Source organism: Urocitellus parryii, chromosome 3 (genome assembly GCF_045843805.1).
Source record: "Urocitellus parryii isolate mUroPar1 chromosome 3, mUroPar1.hap1, whole genome shotgun sequence".
NCBI lineage: Eukaryota > Metazoa > Chordata > Mammalia > Rodentia > Sciuridae > Urocitellus > Urocitellus parryii.
In genome coordinates, this window is record NC_135533.1 from 59,345,735 (window position 1) to 59,356,764 (window position 11,030).

The 11,030-nt window shown below is 35.8% G+C and overlaps 1 protein-coding gene across 3 annotated transcripts in view; it reads left to right on the plus strand.

Moving 5' to 3' along the window:
* Positions 1-2,979, plus strand: part of Phtf2 (putative homeodomain transcription factor 2) — a 150,490-nt gene extending 147,511 nt beyond the window's left edge. For all 3 annotated transcript variants that reach the window (XM_026384985.2, XM_026384984.2, XM_026384986.2), the window contains one exon: positions 545-2,979. In XM_026384985.2, the coding sequence (XP_026240770.1) occupies positions 545-565 (21 nt within the window). In that variant the 3' untranslated portion in view covers positions 566-2,979. The remainder of the gene's footprint in view (positions 1-544) is intronic.
* The last annotated feature ends 8,051 nt before the right edge of the window (positions 2,980-11,030 follow it).

Below are 11,030 nucleotides of genomic sequence, written 5' to 3' on the forward strand. Positions count from 1 at the left end.
CACAGCAATGGAGTAATTTTGATAAGATTGTATACAATTAATAAAAATAGTTTCACATTTAATTTGGAAGAATGATATATATTCATGGCTTCTGACATTCATGGAACTCCTAATTTGAAACAGAATTCATTGTATAATGGACTGTTATGTGGTATAAGTGGAAGTGTTTTTGTTTCCCCTCATATAGTTTGAATCTAATTTTGCTGATAAAGAGAAGGAATAATCCTATTTCTATTGTTGGCCAAAAGATGTATTACTTATCTATATAGCAATGCATATATCTGCCAATATATGCACAACTGTTAAGGTATAGAATGATCATATATTGGTACTTTCCTGTAAAAGAAAATGAGAAGTATGTTTTTAACCCTTTTGTTTGTTTTTAAGGTGAGTTTTTCTTGAAAAGAGAAGAGAGGAGTTAAAAATACTAGAACCTGCACTTGTTTGTGAATGAAATTTAGATAAAAAATAGTATATGGTATAATTTAAGTTTTCATACTGAAACTAACTCCAATGTCATTAATTCTATTACTTTTTTCTCTAGTTGTGGAAGATTAAATCATGACAATTCAGAGAAAAGAAGATGTAGCCTCTTTTCCAGAATACAAGTACTGACTAAGCTGCTTGAAAGCAGTCACCGACTCTGCTTTAGGAGTCTCCGCTGGGAAATTGAAGTGTTTACATCAGACTATCTTGTGCAATTCTTATATTTATTTTACCTGTTCACTGTTTTTTTTACATTTATTTTAATCTTTATATTTTATTGTTAAGCATTTATGTTCTTAGTTGTTGAAAGGGTGATAAAACTGATATCCAGATACTTGAGATCCTGGTAATTGCTCATAAATGATTGACAAAATAAGATGTTATGAAAATAGAAGCCATTGCTAAGCACTGTTTTTCCATCAATGCCATGAAATTGCCTTACTTAAGGAAAAATCCTTTAACTTTGGAATATTATATTGGACACATACAGCATTTTATTGGGTAAATCAAGATCCATTCAGGTTTTCTCTTGAAATATTTAGGAACAATGCCAGGATCTAAACTGATTAAGCTGCAGTTTAAGCACCCTTCAGTATTAATATATATGGTATTACATAACAGGTCAACAAGTGCTCTTTGATGATAAAACTCTTAATGGAGCAATAATTGTAAATGGTTACCATACTGTAAAATATTTTGATAAAAATTAATTAGTAATAATTGTATTTATTTGAAACACTGGGCTGTTTGCACAGCTCCAACTGTGCATGCTCAAAATGTGCACTTTTTAAAATTGTTACTTTTAATGTGTATCTTTATATGGGATATGTTATAGTGTACTAGGGCATGATGTGGTATCCTTTTGAGTGAGGTATATACTCATCTCACAAGTGAAGTGCCTACTGATATTACTAAAGTACATTATGTTTACTCAAGTGAAATAATTTTCTCCCATGGTACACTATAGTGTATGCTATTCATACCACACTTAAATGAACAACTTAAGAATAAGGTAAGAACCAATGAAATATTCGTTTGAGTGCTAGTTATAAAATTATATCCAAATTTTCAGAAAAGACAGCTTCAGCTTGCAAATTCTATCCTCTAAACTTAGTCTGGTGCATCCCCTTACCCACATATCCACATCCACACCCTCCATTATACAAGGGCTATTTTAGATGCTTTTAACCTGGAAAGTTAACTGCTCCCCCCTTCAATAATTTGCCAAGTGTCCAATGAGAACTTATCATGTTGGCATGTTAGGTAAATAGGGCAAATATGATAGTATCTTACATTGGACCTTGATTTTAAGTTGTTGTATTTGTACAATCAAGTGTATTTTAGGAATTACATGAAATGTAAAATGTTTTGTGATTTTTTTTTTAAATTGATCATCTGGTTTCTAAAACAAAGAATTTATTGAAACAATCTAGAATTTTCTTGGTGCAAAGTGTATTATATTGAATATCCTCATGTTTTTACCATGTTTTAAGGAATTTGAGATAATTCATTGTAAATAATTTATTTGATTGGTGCAGTTCTAATTCCCAAATTATAATCTTAAAATCAGGAATGTGTGGAGAACAGAGCCATGTCATATCACTTTGCTCTTACCATTCCTTTTAACCAGCCTCAATTCAGCCTCATTGTGTAGTATGTTTTCTTTCTACAGAAAACAACAGAAAGCATTTTGTTTTATTTGCCTATGTTCTAATATGTTTAATAATGACCAAAGTGCATTCTGAGTTTTTTCAAGGAATGTATTACTGGAGCTTTAAGAACATATTTAGTTTCTCATGTGAAAAATTAGGCTTTGTCTGATATGTTTCTTCTTCCTCTATTGTCTAATGTTGAGGTTGTTTTTAGGAAATATATTTTATAAAACTTTTTCAAAATAAGGTACATACCTAAACAGAACTTAACATTTTGCACAGAATATATCAAATATATTTTGAGAAAAAAAAAAAGTACGGCATGAGTTCTTTTAGGAGTCAAAGATGAAACTATTGTATCTCTGAAAAAAAATAAAAACTTATTTCAGAATGAAAATATTTTTGAGAAAAGTAGCTGAGTATACTGATTTAGGAAAATGCTTGTTTTAGGTTGAAGTTCAATTTAATGTAGAGTTGGGAGTTGATTTATTAAGTACAGTATACCTCTCAACAACTTATTAATAATATGCTGAATTATGTCACTAATGTGGGCAGCAGTAGAATACTAAAAGGAAAAAGCTGTCATTTAAGCAATTTTAGAACATTAATAGAACTCTTTCAAAGTAGAAAATTGACATCGCTGCCTTTAAGAATACCATGAATGTAAGAAATTGAAAGAAATTGTAACATATCATATACTATAGAAAAGGCAGTTTGAAGATAGAATTGTGGCAGATGTTGTGTGTTAACTGTTGTTTCTTCGCCACATGTGTTGTATTTGAAAGTTTGAACAGCAAGTTTAAAATAAAACATTCTATGACTGACTTTTTTAAGTCATATACATTTCTGTGTTAAATTTTGTATTTATTGTAGCATAAGCTTTAGTTCCAACCTTTAGATGTGGGGGGATAAAACTAATTTTTTTTTTAACTTCCCAACACTTCGTGTTTTTTGATGATTCTCAGAACCTGTGAAAGAGTAACTATACATACACAGGCTTTTCATTACCAAAATGCTTTTATATTATGAATGTTTGTTTATTTGTTTGTATTTGAATACAGAAAAGTGACTGTGGCCTGGAATATTAAAATTCATAGAAGAAAAGTAGTGGTTTTTTATATCTTTTTAGTTATATATGGGCACAATATCTTTATTTTGTTTATTTATTTTTATGTGGTGCTGAGGATCGAACCCAAGGTCTCACACGTGAGAGGGGAGTGTTCTACTACTGAGCCACAACCCCAGCCCCAAAAGTAGTGTTTTTTTAACAAATAATTTTGCCATATGAATTTAGAATGAAAGATTATAGTAATATGGTTATGCATTCTAATGTCTGGTACAAGTGTTCATGGTATTAAAATTAATCAGGGTCTATTGAAGTGTGTTTCAAACTTGCTTTAAGCTTAGAATTGACTCCATATATATATATGAATCAAGGATTAAACCCAGGAGCAGTTCTTTTTATGTTTTTATTTTGAGGCAGGATCTTGCTATGTTGCTTAGGGCCTCGCTAATTTGCTGAGGCTGGCTTTGAACTTTTCATCCTCCTACTTCAGTCTCCCTAGCTGCTGGGATTACATGCATATGCCACCATACCTGGCTAGAATTGGCTCTTTTAATGAATCTCCCTTCAGACTTCGAAAAGAGAGCAATATCACTACTCCTCTTTCATTCATTGTATTACATAAAACACTAATTTTCAACCTTTTTTCTGCCATCCTGCATAAAGGATACCACAAATGCAAATGCTTAATAGCACTGGCTCTCCATAGCACTTACTCCCTGGGGGGTATAGGAGACTATTAGGGACAGGAAAAACCAAAGTGTTTATCTTACTCTCACACACTAGTCAGCATAATACTCCTGACATATTTTTCAGCAGACACGAATAGGTATGTTTATAAGTCAGTTCTGACATTACCAGGAAATAGCATCAGATTCCACAGTTTGAGAGCCCAGTCCTACAAGAAAGCCCTCAACTTCAGATGCCAGTTGAAACCTCCAGATTGTGATGTGTATTTCTGAATGACCAGCCATAAATTGGGTTCTAACAACCCCTTGCCTGAGTGTATTTGCTAGAGCAGTTCCCAGAATTCAGGGAAATACCTTGTTTACCAATTTATTAAAAGGATATTGTAGAGGATACAAATGATGGAAGAGATGCCTAGGGGATGGTATGGGGGAAGGGACACAGAGCTTCCATCTTGGGGTGCACCCACCCTCCAGGTACCTCTACCTATTTGGCAATCTGGAAATACCTTGTGCTTTATTGTCAGGAATATTTATAGGGGCTTCATTCTGTGGTTGTTATCTGTTATAATTTGTAGCCCCTCATCCCTCTCTGGAGAATGGAAAGTAGCATTGAAATTTCCAAGTTTATAATCATGGCTTAGTCTTTCTGATGACTAACCACCAATATGTATATATTTCTTATTCTTTCAGAGTTGGTACAGATATACTTTCAAAAAATATTTGGAAAATTTGTCACCACCCTTCACCATCTTGAGAATTACCACCATTTTTCCCCTTCTTTCTTTTTTTTTTTCCTGAGAATTACTGTCTTAAGATCAGAAATTTTATAGAATGTAAGTTACATGAATTCCAAACTGTATTTACCACTGTCTAAAATGGTACTTGATACATGGAAGAATCTGAGTGTATTGACTGAATGGATGAATGAATTGAGTTTAATGAGACATTAGACACTACCTGATCCAAATTCCTCATTTAACAAACAGCCCACAAAAGAGGTTAAGAAAGAAGCTTGCCAATATTGTACAACTGGTCAATTATAGAACCCAGGCTCTCCTTATACTCCTTGTAGGTATATTTTATAAAAGTATCTTTACTTTTTTATTAGTTGTTGATGGATCTTTATTTTATTTTTTTATTTATATGTGGTGCTGAGAATCGAACCCAGTGCCTCACACATGCTAGACAAGCACTCTATCACTGAGCCACAACCCCAGCCCTTATAATAGTATCTTTATATAAACAATTTGGCATGTCATGACTTATCAAAATACCTCATCATGTGTTACTGATAAATTATGTGCCCATATTTGTTGTAGAGAGGTCATATATATTTTATATAACCACCAATCTTTGGCCATAGGAAAAAGTCAGAATGCATCTCAACATCTCCCTATTCAGTTCTCTGCAGTATGACCTATTGAAAAGAACATGTGCGTTGGCTTCAGACTTGAATTACAATCTTGAATAAATTAATTAACCTGTGTGAGCTTTGGTTTTCTCATCTGTAGGTTACTGACAGTAATAACTGTCTTATAGGTCTACTAGAAGGATTAATGAGAATATATGTAAAGCACCTACCGTAGGAACTGATAAGTACTGGTTGTGCAAAAAGATTAGTTTTCCTCCCCTTTCCCAACAAGAAAAATAAGTAGTGGCTTGGGATAATTAACAAAAAAGTTTTTTACTAGGCATTGATGCTATATAAGATCAAATCCCTCTCTGCCAACTAATAGTCATGCTTCATATAAATTATCTTACATTAAGAATTGTTTTCAAAAAGTCAACATTTAATTTTCTTTCTTCACAAGGAGACAGAATAAAATGTGAGAGGGAAGTTTTCTCATTCTTTTGTAAGCATATATACTATATCCAGTTATAAACACTTTTACCAAATTCTCATATGCATATTCCATTCACAGTTCTTGTTGGATCTCTGTCTCAGTTGTGGATACAACATCCTAGAGTCTTTACCTCCTTCCTGCTCTCAACCCTCAACCTAACATTGTCTGCTTGCTTTGAGTTGGGAGAGCATCCAACTTGACTTCCTATTAATCATGCTTATATATTACTGGAACCTCTGAGTCCTATATTTGACAATTTTTAAAAATCAATATCATCCACTTATATATTTTATACAATGACTCTTTCAAAACTTTGTTATCCTTAACCTCCTAATCTCTCTCATCCTGAAACTATTGTCATGTTTTCTCTTTATAAGAAGAGTGGACATCATTAAGCATTACTAATTTTGCCATTTTCTCCCTGTCTTAGCTCTGTGGAGGAGATATTGCTCTGTGAGGCCAACCTCGACATTCTCTTCCTGCCCAACCTATATGAACAAGGCCACCTCATTCTTCCTCTTGCCATTATCTTTAATCTTTTCCTTTCTGACTTTTGTTGTAAATCATTTAGGTTGGTTCAATAAGATAAACTTGAGACTAGAGTATAAAAGCAGAAAATTGTTTCTGCATATTTGTGAAGCTTTGCTGAACTGTGTCACTTTTTTCTCTCAGCCATCACCAAATGGGTCAATGATTGGTGCCTAACCCTATAATGGCCAACCCTTCAGTAGGCCTCAGAGAGTCTATGGGACCAGTTAGCATGAGAGCTTTGCTCAGTAGAGGCACTGTCTTTGATGGAGACTTGCAGACTAGTTAGATTCTCTCTTACTGCAAATTTGAGTTTAGGACATAGCATTAGAAGACAGAAATGCTAGAAAAATAGAGATCCAGAAGAAGCTATGAACTCAACAAAATGATTAGAGAGGAGGTAGTGATAGTTGAGGAAAGAGAAAAAAATAACAAAAACTACCCAAGAATGGCAGAGGCAGAAAAACTGAGTACTTGACAGGCTGTGCTATTTGTTGGATTATTAGAGCTGGTCTCAGAATGTTGTAACCTCAACTTGTTCTCTGAATTGTGCTGCCAGATGTCTCCATTTATCCTTACAATAAACATTTAATACCTGAAGTAACCAAATGTGAACTCAACCTGAAAAAGCCTCACACAAATGGCTATTCAATCTTGCACCATTTTTCTTCTGTCTCCTTCTGTCTTGTATCCTGTTTGAATGTGGTACTTGCCTCTCAATGCTACCTACACTTTTAACATATTTAAGCCTCCTCTGTCTGAAAATAGTTACTAATCTAAGTGCTGAGTGTTTTCCTTATTCCTTTTTATATAATGTTATTCAATTCTGTATATTCAACAAATGATCTGGAATGTAACTTAGTGGCTTGTTTTCTTTTTGTCTTTAAAGCCAAATCTAACTTGTACTGCTAACAATAATTGACTTTCTATAAATATGTATTAACCTCTTTGACAGGGTTAATACATATTTATATTTATATATGATTTCTGTCATTGTATTTTAATCTTGGTCAAATATTCCTGTAAGTCTTGATAAATTATTTATATATGAGAATTTCTGGTTTCTCTTAAAGAAGAGGTATGCTTTAAGGCAAAACAGACATATTGCCAAAGGCTACGACCAGTTTTTATCCCTTGGGATATATACTTAGTGTTTGAAAATGCATTTACTTGTTTTGCTTGGAAATGCAGACTTTGAGCTGACAGCTATTCTGACTTCTATTTATACCTCTTGCTATCAGCCAAAATTACTGGGTTAGTTTAGTGAGGCTGAAATATTCTCATAGCATGAATTCTGCTGTTTAGAGAAAGATGTTAGGATAAGAGGTCAGCCTAGGAAATGGAAACAGATCAAGCATTTTTAAAATGCCAATTTTATAGTTTTTCTTTTATCTATTCCATGGATGGTTTTTCAATATGTGCTAGGCACTGAGCTAGATGCTAGGGATATAGAAATTAAAATAGGGATTGAACCCAGGGGTACTCTACCACTGAGTTACACCCCTGACTCTTTTTATTTTGAGATGGTCCGTGCCACATTGCCCAGGCTAGCCCTAAACTTTTGATCCTACTGCCCCAGCTTCCTGTGTTGCTGAGATTACAGATATATGCCAACATCCTTGGCTAGTTACACAGTCTTAAAAACCAGTGGCTGGCTGTGGAGAGTAAATGCTGTGATAGAGTGGCCAGTATAACAATCATGCAAATAATTTAGTATAGCTGGAGGTATAGGCAAGGGGTAGAAGATAAGGCTGGGAAACAACTTTGTGGAGCTAAGGGATTTGAATTATATCCTTAAGATAAGGGCTGCCTAGCACAGGGAACTTGAAATTCCATGTTGCTTGGTGAGTACAACACTGAGGTATTGAGAAACTGATGTGACTCCATTTTTTAGAAACTAGCCTCTACCTCAGAGCAAAGCCTGTTCAAGGAAAGGGGCATGACCCTTGTCCTTGGAAAGCCCCGAAGAGCCTTCCTAGGCACATACCTATCCTGCTGAGTTGTTTGTCTGCAAATAACAGGAGAGATCTGTGGCGCCAGGTGTCCCTGACTCAGTTAGGCTAGGTGAGGACTCATAGCAACCGCCTAGCAACCACCAACCAGCATGAGACAGGGAAAATACCTGGGATGCCAGATGACCCCCCAGTAGTTTATGGTGGTTGATAACATGTAGTTCATCACGTACACCCCTCGTGGCTTAAACCAATCAGTTCAAACGAATCCCCCTCTTGCACTAAACAATCACCCCTACCCAACTTGTTCCCACCAGTGAATGTGCTAATCAATGTTAAGAGTTGTTGTTTGATTTTCCCACGGTATGGAATGATTTGCTGTGTGATGTTGTGACGCATTGAGTATCCCCAAAAACCTATAAAATCTCACTGAACAAAGGACCAGGACTCACTCCCTGGGACTGCTGTGTCAGGAACGATTGTGAGTCCAGGCTCGAGCTTGCAATAAAGACTCTTGTTGATTGCATCGGATTCGGCTCCTGGAGGTCTATTGGGGTCCCACAAATCTGGTACAGCATTACAGTATCACTTTCTTCACTAGGATACTTAGTAAACAGCTCCATACTGACAATATTATTAACTTAAAATTAGCATGCATGTCATGACTTGGAAAAGAATCTTCCAAAAGCCCTTTTGTTAAAGCCTTTGTTTCCAGCCTGTGGTGCTATTGGAAGGTGGTGGAACCTTTAGCAAGTGGGTATAGTGGAAGGAAAGTAAGTCAATGGGGGCATGTTCTTGAAGGGAATGTTGACACTCTACCCCTTCCTGTCTTTCTCTACCTCCTGGCTTATGTGAGATGAGCAGTTTCTCTACTACACACTCCTGCCATGAGGTACTTGCTTGGTTACAGGCAACAGAATCAGTCAATCCTTGACTGAGACCCCTGAAACTGAGCAAAAGATTCTTTTCCTCCTTATAAGTTGTTTATCTCAGGTATTTTGTTAAAGTAGTAGAAAGCTAACAATACGTTAAAAGTTCTATTCTTTATGATGGAAGTTTTATGCAATTTTAGAGAAACTGAACATGGTACAAATTTGTACCCACAAATTTGGTAAATATAATTAAGTTGACCTCTGTTACTTTGGTCACATTTGGATGATGGAGTTAATTTATAATTATTTGCAAAGTGTCATCATTTTAAAAAAACTCACAGATTAATTGAAGTCATCCTGCACTATGATAAAGATCACACAATGGAATTTTACTCAGCAATAAAAGAGAATGAAATCATGACATTTGCAGGTAAATGGATGGCGTTGGAGAAGATAATGCTAAGTGAAATTAGCCAAAAAAAAAAAAAACAACCCAGAAAAACAAATGCCGAATGTTTTCTTTGATATAAGGAGGCTGACTCAGGGTAGGGGGGGAGAGCAGGGGAGGAATAGATGAATTCTAGTTAGGGAAGAGGGGTGGGAGGGAAAGGTAGGGGAAAGGGGATTAGCAAGGATGGTGGAATGTGATAGACATGTATGAAGATACGAATTGGGTGTCAACATACTTTATATACAGAGATACGAAAAATGGTGGTATATATGTGTAATAAAAATTGTAATGCAAAAAAAATCAAAGTACATGTATAAAGACATGAATTGGCGTGAACATATTTTATATACAAAGGTATGAAAAATTGTGCTCTATATGTGTAATAAGAATTATAATACATTCTGCTGTCATGTATTTAAAAAAATAAAATCAATTAAAATAAAAGGAAAAAAAAGATCACAGGTGAGCTCTGAAGTCAGGCAGAGCTGAGATTATCTTGTAGCATGTGTGTAACCTTGGATACATTGCTTAACTTCCTGGATCCTGATCTGTAAAATGAGATTGAGAGCAGCTAAAGGTGGAGCCTCATGCAGTTCTTATGAGTATGGAATAAGAGAATGTCCATGTGATGTACATGGCCTTGATCCAGAGCACTCCTGGGCAACAGAACTTTAGTCCATTTGTCCTAAATCAACCTCAATCTGGTTTTGAGTACCTATTCAAAAGAATACCAAGAATTCAATCCATTACCCCTCCTCCCTAAGTGGGTACAAAAATTCAGAGGATTCAGCCAGTGTCTGGAAAATATGGAAGTAGCCTGGTCCTTATTGTCTGGTGGGACCTGTCCCCCTCCCCTGGTGCCTTCTGCAGCCTGGCCAACTCTTCTGTGCCTGTGGGATGTAGATGCTCCCGCTAGTTCAGCAATGTCCTCCACAGAGGTCCTCCCTGCTGACCTAGGTTTGGCTTCTGTCTCCTCACCTCTGCTTGAAAGGCCTCTGATCTCGGTGCCCATCTTTCCCCACACAAACCTCACAATCATGTCCCTTTGTATACAAGTGCAACCATCTTTGGGACAAGCCCTTTGACCAGAAGTTCTCACCTTTTCAGTCTCCACTAGCCGTTGTCTATTCACCAAATTCCCAAACCAAAGTTTGGCTGCAGCATTGTCTTCTGGGACTTGAAAACTTCTGCTTTCAGACTGAACTCCAAAGGTTGTACCACACTTTGGAGGAGACAAATTGGGCTCAAAATAGAATTGTGTGATTCTTGGAATCGGGGAAGGAAAGAGATCATTCATCCTTTTAGAGACTCCCAAGGGCAAATATTCCATATTATCCTGTAACTTACACAACATACTCAATTCAGTGTCTGGTATATGGTAATCCCACAATAATATCAGTTATAAGGATTTTTATTAGCATCCTTTTTGGACATCAGGCAAGAATTCAAAAATAATCTTGAGTTATCCAGTTAGAAAATGAACAGGAGAAGTT